Consider the following 12,380-nt stretch of genomic DNA (forward strand, 5'->3'; position numbering starts at 1 on the left):
AAGTAGATAAGTGATGGAGCAACCTAAATAAAGTTGTTCACCTGTATTTAATTTGTACTAAACAGGCACAGGCACAGGCACTGATTGGCCTTTTGGGTAATCCATCAGAAATAATGGAACATGTGCCAGCTCATTGCCTTGATTGGTCTAAACTCTATCGCGAAGTGTAAATGTGTTCCCACCTGTTCATTACTCAAACTTCAAAGAATAATGGGAAAAAAAGAAAACGGTAATATTAATGAAAGCCTTTGATTTCTTTTGCTACCTAAGCTTTTATATAAATGTAAGGCTGGCTAAGTTGCTAAGGCGTGGTCCATTGCTAATTACTTTTTACTGATATGTATGATTGTATGGCAATGATATTAGTATTGTCCCATTCAACATTATTTTTTCAAGATAATTGAAAATTTCAACCATATGTGAGGAAAGTACAAATATCACATTTGATCATCTACACTTCTAGCAGATTTAATTTGGAAACTAATTACAATTTTCAAGTTGAGGAATTTACTTTTAAATAAAAGTTCCTTGATTTCTAAGTTGTAGTACACATTACACACAATGGACTTGAAAATTTATAAACAGACAAACTGTACACTTATTACTTCGCCATTGCCAAGATTACAAGAAAGAAAATGAGGTAACATGAACTCAGATAAATCCAAACAGAGGGGAAAGGAAAAGTTTGAAGTGTAAACTGAAGTCCTTTATCTGTTCCAACATTTTCCCTCCAAAACACCAAGTGGCAAATGAATTTCACTCCGGAACACCGGAGATTGCAGAGGACGATGATCTCGAATATCGCTCGAGCAAAGATAGTACCTTAGCAGCCTTCCTTCTAAGGTGGCCATCTCCATAGATATTCATGCCAGTGATTCCAATTAGCCTCAACCTGGCTGTTGTTCCATAATACTCCACCATTTCCTTTGACACAAAGACCTTTTCTAATAATCCTAGAGCTTCAGCTTTGAGATAATCAGAACCCCAATTCAGAATCTCCAACAAGGGTGTTATTGCATTGTTCTTATGCAGGACTATGGCTCCTCTCTGAGGAAAATCCTCCAAAACCAATGTGGAAAGTGTTTGAATTGCTTCATAAGCAGTAGCATGAACCTCTCCATGCAGTAATTTGATCAATCCAGGTAAGGCATTTGCTTCAATAAGGCAGAATGTGGTGGCAACACTGCATATGCTTCCATGCGCCAAGCATAAGGGAACTCGTGATGACTTGAAAAACCAGCAGCCGGGCGATTTAGAAACAATTGTGAGCTTTGGAGTGCTCATTGATAGATCAGCAATGAATGCTGCTGCTCTTGCCTTTGCTGTGACGGAACCAGTGTTGAGAAAGTTGACAAGTAGAGGATATATCCCTCGTTTAACAAGATCGCGCTGCGACTCAATATTTGTAGGATCAGTGAATCTAAAGAGTGCACTCAGAGCATTTTCCTTGGCTTCCATTGTACCAGTTCTCAATATGCTTATTATAGCATCAAGTCCACCTAATTCAATCAACTTCATAGTGAGTTCTCTTTCTGATTTAGGAAGGTTTGCGAGTAATCCGGCCGCAGCCATCCTCACATTGTCATTCTCATCATTCTCAAGAAAACCAATCAAGGCTTCTAGCCTTCTAGGCCTGAAGAGATACTCAACTACTCCATCCGGCTCGTGCTGGGAGAATAGAAAGAGCAAGTTTATTGCAGTTTCTCGGATTTCTGAATCAGAGTCATCAAGAAGTGGAAGAATTAGAGACACACTATTGGCTGCAAGAATTGCCTTCTTAATTAAATCAGTCTCAAACTTGCAAATGCCTAAAAGAGCGCGCAGCGCAGGCTTGCGAAAATTGTATCCAGTGTTGAAACTCTGCTGCAATGCTAGCAAATTGGTGATGATGGAATCTAACTCAAGTTGATTCCCTTCTCTGTCAACAAACAAGTCTATTCCATCTTCATCAAAGGAAAGCTTCTCCAGGATTTCGCAGCATTTGATAGTAATGAATGTCCTCATCCGCGTTGAGAATGTTAGATCTAGAATCAAAGGAACACCTCCAGATTCTGCGATTATTCTCTTGTTTGGAGGACATCCTGCTAGTTTAACCAGTGCTGATAGTGACAAGTCCTTTGATTCAATGCTTCCAGATAGCATTTCTAGAAGAGGAGGTATAACACCTTCCTCACCAAGTTCTTTCAACTCTAACAGGTTTAACTCCAAGCTTACTATGCCTTTCGCCATTCCTAGTCTCGAATCTGGTTCTGTTAAGACAAACAATCACAAGTATATTTGACGGTTTATACAAACTACAATCATTGTAAATTACATGCATCATGTATGTGTGTGCATAATTACATTCATGTTACCTTGAATCATGCGATCAACGAGGGGTTTATACCAGCCAAATCTAGCAGCAGTTGTAATACTTTCCTCATTTATTTTGAAAACTTCCATCAAAATCTTTTCTGCTGCCTCGGCTGGATCGTTGTCTGATCCCTTTAGAAAGGTAACAAGGAAAGGAATTGCATTCTGATTCTCAGAGAGTTTTTTGCAAAAGCTTTTGTTCCAGCCGGACCGCCCTTGAAGCAACTCGTACAGCAGATCGATTGCTGCCTTTGAAGTGCTAGAATCACCCCCTAAGCAACAAATAATCTGATCCCATCCTTGAGATTCAGCCACTTTCTCCTATAAAATTTCCTTTAAATTAGTCTTGATGATTTTGCATAAGATAAGGAATACAAGGAATGAAGAATGAACAGAAATGAAACATGAAAGTAGCATTCAACTTATCCATATTGATTTACCTTGTTTCTTGCATGTCCCTCTACAACATCCTTCAGAGTAATCAGAATCCTCAACTTGGCTTCTTTATAATTAGAGTTTCCAAGGATAGAGATAACAACATCCGTTACCCCTCCAATAGAAATCCAATCCTTGTTAATAGAATTTTCTCTCATAAGGGCCTGAATTAGGCTCAAAGACTCGTGCACTTCATAATTTGTGATCAGATTTTCCTTGATAGACCTTATAACAAGACAATAATTAAGTTCTCTCCATTCTTCTATGGATTGTCTTAGTGGAATGTTAGACCTCAGGGTAGTTTCTTCAAGAACCTCGTTTGTTTCTGGATCCGTTCGGTTCCCATTGTGAAACCAATCTTCAATGGCAGATCTCTCACATGTAGTACCAGTACAAAGGCTAACAGGATCAACCATAACCACGCCGGTTATCGAGCAGAGGAAAGGATTGAGTGGTAAGATATAAGTTTCCCTTGAATCATATCTTTCTATGACTTGAACTCTTTCAAAGTATTGTTTCTTCACTCCTTCATAGTCCCTTGCTGCATCAGCTCTAGAGAGTAACTCAATGATCTGCTCCAAGAAAATGTACTCGGCTCGCTCTTTCCGGCTTGCAGCTTCTTCTTTCTCCTTCCTAATGCTGGCTAATTCTTTGCTTATCTCTGAAGGCTCCACTGGCACGCCAACGGCTCTTGCTATTTCCTCAAGCATGTCATTTGCGAAAGCCTGATCGAGTTTCTGTTCTCTAAGTGCATAATCTAACTTCTCAACAATCTGAAGCTGCGACCGCGAAGCCTCAAACTCCACTCTCTGCATCTCATTCTGCAGCCTGTCAACCTGATCAGAGATTCTTGTTAGGACTTCAGTATTCGCAAGCGAAAGTGCAGCCAGAGACTTGCCAATATCTCTTGTGACTTGCTCAACCTCCCCAACTATGTATCTGCACTTAACCAGAAGATAGAATCTGCCACGGTTCCTGTACTTTTCGACCAAATTGTTAGCCCTTTTGACATCTGATTCTAGTGATTCCAAAGCAGCCCTTGCAGCTTGAGATTCATTGAGCTCTTGAAGCTGTAGTTCCTTCAGAACAGGCTCAATATCAAAGAGGTGTTTTGAGAGGATTTTGAAACTTTCTTTGCCTATAAGAACATCGGCCGCTGCATGAGCCGTTTTCAAGACCTGGTTGGTTAGCACTGCCAAAATTGTGCCTATTGGTATGATCTCAAGTCCTACCATACTGAAATTTCTAAACTCGGATCAGGCAAGCCAAACAAAATTGAATCTACTCTTCCCTGCAGTTGAATTCCTCTTAGTCAATCCTCTGATTCAAAATAGAAAGAAATGGAAATTCTGCATCATCTCATTAATTCTACAGCAAGCATCTTTAATCAAACTATGTACATCATTCTCTATGCAATAAAAACCATGCTCCATACTTGTGACTTTTTAGGCAGTTCCTGGTTACAGCTATCAACATAAGCCTGAATACAGTTCATGACAGTTGCAGTGAGCAATCAAAGTAATTTTAAAAACTAAAATATTGTGCCAAAGCTGCAAATAACACATGGGACTTTGAATTGAAAATCAAGAAAAATGATTTTAATTAACCTTTAAAGCGGGAAAAGAGAAATCCAAAGAACTGCTGCAAGAAACGGAGTTAAGTAATTAGCACTGGTTATTAAGCTATACGATATGCCTTTTATATATAAAAGTAAGCAAAACCAAGTCATAATAATAATAGTCTCATAATGGTTTCTCTTAATTCAATTCAAAGTCATGCACAACACGCACATCATTACTATGATAACAGTGTCATTCGGTTGCAAGGAAGAATTGAAGAAGATGAAGAGTGTGGTAGACCTGCCTTACATATATCATAGAAGCTGCAAAGTGTATGCATGTGTGGACTGGGGAGAGAAAACTCGGAGAATAATGAATTGAGTGTTGTTTGGAGAGAAGACTTGAATTAGTCAATGTTTTTTTCCCAGAAAATGCAAGGAAAGTTGTAGAGCATACAAGTCTTTGTCTCAAAAGACTAATTTCTTTTGTTAGTGTCCACTCAAAAGACTAACTATTACACGGTTTGAAAAATTGGGCATATATAAGTTTACTTGAATGCAACCTATGTGTGAGTGTGTGACACAAATTCCCACTACCCACATGTACATTTTCTTTTCCTTGAAATTTGGTTACGAATTATTTGTTGGCGAGTTCTACTGTCATAGGACGAGATATCTTCTGAATGTTTTGAAGCATTGCTGTAGGAAGGACAAGCTACTTTATACTGTTCGTATACGGTATTTTTCAGTCCGACAGGCTAAAAATTAATCCGTCGTAGATCTAAATTTTATTTAAGGGTCTGCTGCTGATTAATGAGTCGCTGCATGCACAAAGAAGGATTCAAATCCCAAATACTTGTTTAAGCAAACGAGTGAACTGACTACTCGACCAACCCAAATTGATTTGTTGGTAATTAATTTTAATACAACAAATTAGTGAATGCCTACCTCTATCCATTGGGCTAACGTAGTTTTTGTCCTTGAGAATAAAAAAGCCTTAGTTTTATAGTTTAAAAAAAAAAGTATAGTTAAAGTAACTATAAGTCTTTGGTGTTATTTTTCTTTTCTCTTTTTTTTTTTTGAGGAATGTGATGAGGGTTAGATATTGATTAGAATTTCGCAAATTAAAAACATAAGATTTGCTATGAGTATAGATCTAAACTGGTGACTAACCTTATCAAAGATTAAAAAAATTGTCACAATTCAAATTAAATACCGAAAGTTTTAAATCTTGGATCGTTCTCCCACGGAATTGTAGTCAGACGTGCGTATCATTGGCTATGAGGGATCGGAATTTTGATATCAATAAACAAAAAAGTATAAATAGCAAGAAATTAAAAACAAAGCAATATCTAAATGACAAAAAAAAAAAAACTAAGAGCAACAAAGCAACTTAGCTAAGAAAGATATTGGCAATGGTTAATGGTTAAGGATCACTATCTTTATCACTAACCACAACATGATAATTATAAAGAATAAACACAATTCGTCAACCTCTAAACGGCGAGAAAAGTCAACCTCTAATCCATAAGTCTTAATCAACTTACTAATTGAATTAGCAAAAGATTAGCGTAAATAGAAACAAGATTAATTAAAATTCCTAAATTATCAATCAATTTGGACATTAGTAACTCAAGATCACCCAAGTTACCAACCCAAGCCAAGAATGCAAAATTCTACTCTAAAACTAAGAAAGACATTTTATCGGACACTTAGGAGGTATAAAAGCAAAGCATCATAAATTGCAATAATAATAAAATCTATAACTAACCAAGATAAGAAAGCAATAATAATAACTCAAATAAACATCAATAAACATGAAAAATATCAAATTGCATTAAAGAAAATTGAAAATTCGACAAATTTTCATAAACTAAAAATAGCAAAAAAAAAAAAAACTAACAATAAAAACGAAGTAAAATAAGATGGTAGAATAAGAAAATATAAAGAAAACTAAACCAAAATAAGATCAAAAACTTAAAACTAGAGAGAAATTATACTAAGAAATCCTAAAAATCCTAAAATTCTAGAAAGAAGTTGGAACTTCTCTCTCTAGAATCACCTAAACCATAATAAAAACCTAAACTAAAACTACTTGGTTGATCCCCTTGATCTATGCTTCAAATACTTTAGAAATGAGTTGGATTGGGATTAAAATCGTGAGCCACTTGTTCTTTTAAGTGAGTCATGTGCTTGGAGTCATGCGTACGCCCTTATGGTGCGTATGCACGAATTGAGGATGATGCGTACGCACGACTTGAAAAATTTTTAATTTTTATTTCTTCATGAATCCTCCACTTTTGCATGCTTTTTTTTCAACTTCCTAAGTCATCTTTACCTTCTAAACCTTAAATCACTTAAACAAATATATCAAGACATCGATGGGGTAAAAGTGAATTAAATTTGGCAATTTAAAGCATAAAAAGTATATTTTTAATAATTAAGCACAATTAGGAGAAAATTCACAAAAACATACAATTTCAAGGAATAAGTGCAAGATAAGTTGATAAAATCTACTCTTTTCAACCAAAAATCATCATAAAATATAGATTTATCTATTCCCCCACACTTAAATAATAGTATGTCCTCATGCTAAGCATTAAGAAAGACAAGATTAAGGGATCTCAAGACTTATTATCTGCAAACTATATATAAACTATTCTACCTAATTTTATCTACTTGTATCTACTTGGTTAAAACAAATCAATTTTCAAGAATACAAATAAACATAGAGGGCTAAAAACAATAACAATCAAGTCAATCCCATAAATTAATTTGAGTTCTAAAAAAATTTTAAACTTGCAAGATATGATCTCATGGTAGGTGGATACATAGAATTGGGCAATTGAACCCTCACCGGATATGTATACTCTTTAATCGCTTAAGTGTTTTTTCAATTCTCTTCTAATCTTGCTTTCTAAGACTTGTTCTTCTTCTAAAAATCAACAAAATATTCAATGCATGCATACAAATATCATGAGGACTTTCAAGGGTTGTAATGGGGTTAGGATAAAGGTGAGTATGTGTTTGGTCAAGTAGACTAAGAATTTAAATCTTTGATTAGTTTAACTCCCACCTAACCTACAACAACCTATTCAATTCTAATGCAACACCTAATCACCCATTATTCACTTTTCACACACTCATGCATTTTCTCAATTCACATTACATATGCATTTATTTCTCAATTTTTTTTTGGGTAACATTCATCCCCTTTTTTATTTTTCTCATTGTTCATTTTTTTCTTTTTTCTTTATATATATATACACGAAAGATTAATGCATATGGTTCAAACATTTAATGCATGAATATGTACCCAATTTCTAAGATTTTTAATAAATCCAAATAAATTTTTATCTTCTACCAAAGTTTTCTTCTTTTTTCTTTTTCCACACTTAGATCACGCAACACCCACTCATCTAAGATAATTAAAGATCCGAATTGGGACATCTATTATTTTTTCGTTTAAAGTTAGTGATGTGCTAAAATTAAGAACAAAAAGGGAATCAATAAGACTCGAAATTGGTTAACAACGGTAGATAAAATGGTATGATCATTTGGGTAAGTGAGTTAGTTATAAAATAATGGCCTCAATCATATAAATACTTACATACATGAAATAATGGACATAAAGAATCAAACAAGTCAAAGATTACAATTATAGAAAGAATAACATACACAAGAATGAAATAGTGGTTAAAATAATGCAATCACACATTAAAGGTCAAATCTCACTTGGTTTTGTGTTCTAGCTCTAATCTATATTCCACAATTATTTTTCAAGCAAGTTCAAAAAAGAAAATTTACTCAAATCAATGGGACGCCCTAAAAAAATTTTTCTTGATAATTTAATATTTTGACCAAGTAGCCTAAAACTTATAATTTTTTTAAAGGAGCGGTTGGATGAAAATTAAAAATTCTAAGTTTTTCCTCCTATGCCCTAATTGTTCCAAATTCCACACATGCATCAAGGGGATGAAACCTAGTTGTTGTCATCCATATTCATCAAATCACAACAAAAGATAAAAAGAATATATACAGACTAAACATAATGTAAATAAACTAAAAGGAGAGTTCAAAGTATCAAGATACTAAAAAGAGACATCATAGTAATCGAAATGAAGGTGCAAGTGTTTGGAATAGAAGTTTTTCACCTAAAAGAAATTGGTCAGTAACCTTCCCACACTTAAAATTTTGCACAGCCCTCCAGACATTCAATGATGAACAAGGGGGAATGCTCTATAGATTGCCACGTCTACTGTTCCTAGGCTGCTATGACTGGGGCGCCTCCTCGTCCTGCATGGTCTCTGCTTTCGCTGTGGTCCGAGGTGGTCTCCAGTGTATCCAGCTCTTCTAGGGGTGGGTTGCTACAACTAGACAACTTCATCAAACATTCATAGCATTGCTTATTGCGAGGCTCTGTATGATCAATCTTCTTGAAGAGCTATAGCATGAGCTAGTAGATAGGCTGGGATGCTGGTGCTACTGATGGTGGTGCTGATGATTCTGAGGGGCTTGCTATATGTGATGGCTGGGTCTTCCTGCGTCTTCTCGTAGCAGCCTGAGGTTTAAACTATAATCCGTGTAGTATATATTCCTTGCTCCTAGGAAGGACTGGTTCCTTATCATCATCCTCAGTTGTAACTCCAGCCCTGACGGCTAAGCGGGTAACCAGAGCGGGGAATGGTAGGTACCGTTGGTGCTCTCCCATAGCTTGTCTGATGATTTTTGAAATGTTCAGAGGTTTTCTCTCTAAGACACACTAGACTAGGACAACAATGTCTGTTGTTACTGTGGTTTTGTGGGTGCTCGAAATGACATAATTGGACAGATCTGTTGCCATATTCGAACCTCTATAGCCAATGCCTTGACTACAATATCCTTGGGACATGTCCTGTTTGCTCCAAAAATCCAGCTGTTCCTAGGCTTGGCAATGACCTCTAGCACCTTATCTCAATCAAAAGTCAACATCTTCCACTCACTATCTACCCTCTCGTAGGCATCCTTCCCTTTGAACATCTTGTACTTTGCTTTTTCCCAGTTTTTATTAATAAAATTCCTCTACTTTTACGTCTTCTTCTCTTTTACGTTCATGTTTCTTCTTTCATCTTCTTTTTAATTTCCTGTTTGTTTCAATTTCTGCAATTTATTTTGCCTCTGGCACCTTGCATTTCTTTGTTTATTTGTTACTTTCAATCCTTTTTAATTCTTATTGACGATATAATTGCGACATTGAGATACCCATATTTTATTTTAAACATTAACAAAATTTGAGTAAAACAAATTGGCACGCCCAGTGGGACACTGTCAATAGATTGTAATTGTCAAAAGAAAAACCAGGAGTTTTAAATTTGCATGTGGTTGCGCAGTGGTAAGTTCGTGCGTCCAAAGGCAAAGAAATCAGCGTCAGTTGACATGTCAAATACTTCTGCAGCATCTTCTTCTACTTCTAGTGATGAGACTAGAGGAAATGAATCCGAAAATTCTCTTGTGATTTCAAACACAGAGCCTACCTTGCTGTCAGTGAGGCATGATGGCGTTGGCCATGCCCATACAGGGTTAAATGCAACTCACATAAATACTGTAGGGTGGCCACCATATGGCTTGCCATCGGGGTATGTCTCCCCCATGGTGACACAAGGATTGCCTGTGCCTCTCTACTCAACTTTTCAAAATCTTTTTTATCAAAATCCATATGGCATATCAAATGCACCTGTTTCTGGGGTGTCAGGTTCACACATATCACAACAAAATTTTTCACATGCTATTAATACAGGAAATAACAGTGCATCTAATTCTACTACATCCATTGTCACTAGGGTAGAAAATTCCAGACTGGTGTTTCCTAACATGTCAAAAGCAATGCCTATTAATCAACCTAGTCAAACCGTGGGATCTTTAGCAAATATTAGGCAACAGATGGATGAAAGCCACCATGATCTAGTAAACATGTTAACTCATCAAATGGTGACATTTTTAAATCCTCTTTTAGAAAACACAAACACTAGAATTGAATAATTAAATAGGCAAGTTAATAGGATTGCTACTATGGTAAATTTAGAAGAAAATGACAACCAGGGTTTAAGATTTTATAATGTCAATCAGAATGGTAGAGCAATTCCTAATTATGATGTTCATATGCCTAGACATGGTCAAAATGCTGATGATATGTTGGAAAAACTTCGGCAAAACAACTTAGGGGGCATTATAATCTAGCTAGAAATGTCGAACAAGTGTTAAACCATTTGGGATTTAATGTTGGTTGTTTAAATAGGCCATATTTTGTGTCCGCTTTTCCTGAATGTGTCCAACAAGTAGAGCTTCCAAGAGGTTGAAAAATTCCAAAATCCCTTACAAAATTTTTTGGAGAAGAAAATGAGTCTACAGTAGAGCATATTGCTCGATATACTGTTGAAATTGGGGAAGCAGCTTCTAATGAATATCTCAAGATGAGATATTTTCCTTCTTCTTTAACAAAAAATGCATTTACATGGTTCTCCAACTTGAGACCAAATTCTATTCATTCTTGGACACAGTTAGAAAGAAAATTTCATGATCAATTTTTTCGAGGTGAATTAAAAGTTAGTCTTACATATTTATTCTTTGTCAAATGTGCAGAGGGAGAATCCATTGACACTTATTTGGCACGGTTTAGAAACATGAGAAATAAATGTTTTACTCCGATTTCAGAATCTGAAGTTGTCAAAATGGCTATTAATGGGCTAGAATTTGGAGTTAGGAAGAAACTTATTAATCAACATACTTTAGATCTTTTCTAATTAGCTGAGAGAGTAAGACAGATAGAGCAAATTAAGAAAGAAAAAGAAAATTTTAAAAAGGGTTAAAAAAGGGTTGCATATGTTGATTATTTTTCCGATAGTAGTGATAAAGATGAGAAAGAGATTTATATTGCCAAATTACGTGGGGGGTTTTCCTTATGTATGCAAATCTTTGAAGCCTGTTAAAGGAATAGAAAAAGTTTCTTCTTATTCTAAAGTTGAAAATAAGACTTATTCTTTTGATATTTCTAAGGCAGATCAAATATTTGAGGTTTTATTAAAAGATAAGCAGCTTATTTTATCAGAAGGGAAAAAGATGCCTTCAGCTGATGAAATAAAGAATAAGAAATTTTGTATGTTTCATAAGGTATTTTCACACACTACTAATAATTGCATCCGTTTTAGGGATTTGATACAAAAAGCCATTGAAGAAGGAATGTTGAAGTTTGAGGATAAAACTACTAAGAAGATAGACACTGAACCATTTGCTGCTGATTCAAATTATGTTGAGCCATTCAATATGTCAGTCAACATGGTAGAAATTGACGCCACAATGATTAGTGCTCAAGATGAAAATAAAGACCTGAGGATTTTTTAGCAAGACAAGAAGCCAGTTTATCCTCGTCCTGGTGAGGATCATTTAGATTTTTTGTTGAGAATTAAAGAATCTTACAGCACCATCGCTATGTGCCCAATGTGCAATGCTGTTTTTGACAAGGAAGCTGCAAAAGAGTTTGAAAAGTACAAAGTTGAAGAGAAAGAAAAGGCTGAGTTGAGAAAGAAGATTGCTGAAAAAGAAAATGAAACTAACGAGCTAAAGCGGAAGATAGCCGAGGAAAAACAAAAGCTGGGCGGTCAGGCTCCATTGAACAAGTGTGTCAACAACACTGGGATACAACCCGTCAACCAAAAGATGAAGACTGTTGTCATGATTGATGAAAAACCTGATAGATTTTCTCAAAAGACAAGAGTTCTTCCCACCAAAATTTCAAACAATAAATGGGTCCAGAATTTGAGAAATGTGCAGAATGAACCTACTGCTTTTGCAAGAGGAAAAAACAAATGGGTGAAGCCTAGACCTTTTAAGCCCAGGTACTACGAGTCTCAGTTATAGAACATGAATCATGCACAAGATGGAGGTAGTATATATATTCCAAAAAATGTGCCTATTCCCTCAAAGCCAATTTATTCTTGTTATAATCCTAACATGCAGCAGGTTCCTAATTATTCTCCTTGGCCAAATTGTCAAAATATTC

The 12,380-nt window shown here is 35.8% G+C and overlaps 1 protein-coding gene across 34 annotated transcripts; it reads right to left on the reverse strand.

Annotated features, from left to right (window-relative positions):
• Positions 1–506: 506 nt before the first annotated feature.
• Positions 507–5,035, reverse strand: LOC112776105 (U-box domain-containing protein 43). Of its 34 annotated transcripts, none has more exons than XM_072228893.1 (6): positions 4,656–5,035; positions 4,395–4,428; positions 4,223–4,267; positions 2,793–4,107; positions 2,355–2,673; positions 507–2,249 (listed from the first exon to the last, which is right to left on the reverse strand). In XM_072228893.1, exons 4-6 carry the CDS (start codon positions 4,020–4,022, stop codon positions 757–759), a joined length of 3,042 nt encoding a protein of 1,013 aa, XP_072084994.1. In that variant the 5' UTR covers positions 4,023–4,107; positions 4,223–4,267; positions 4,395–4,428; positions 4,656–5,035; the 3' UTR covers positions 507–756. The 34 variants fall into 34 exon arrangements, with proteins under 34 accessions (XP_072084994.1, XP_072084991.1, XP_025675879.1 ...); XM_072228890.1 differs by having other exon boundaries at positions 4,395–4,425; positions 4,651–5,035; XM_025820094.3 differs by having other exon boundaries at positions 4,578–4,866.
• Between the last annotated feature and the right edge of the window lie 7,345 nt (positions 5,036–12,380).

Source organism: Arachis hypogaea, chromosome 19, assembly GCF_003086295.3.
Source record: "Arachis hypogaea cultivar Tifrunner chromosome 19, arahy.Tifrunner.gnm2.J5K5, whole genome shotgun sequence".
NCBI classification, from domain to species: Eukaryota; Viridiplantae; Streptophyta; class Magnoliopsida; order Fabales; family Fabaceae; genus Arachis; species Arachis hypogaea.

What these genes read in the sequence shown, in the direction of transcription:
- LOC112776105 (XM_072228893.1), bottom strand. Translation starts at nt 4,022, where the DNA reads ATGGTAGGACTTGAGATCATACCAATAGGCACAATTTTGGCAGTGCTA. An exon ending in AGGGACATGCAAGAAACAAG is followed by an intron (nt 2,674 to 2,792) that starts GTAAATCAATAT and finishes GAAATTTTATAG; the next exon opens with GAGAAAGTGGCTGAATCTCA. An exon ending in CGTTGATCGCATGATTCAAG is followed by an intron (nt 2,250 to 2,354) that starts GTAACATGAATG and finishes TTGTCTTAACAG; the next exon opens with AACCAGATTCGAGACTAGGA.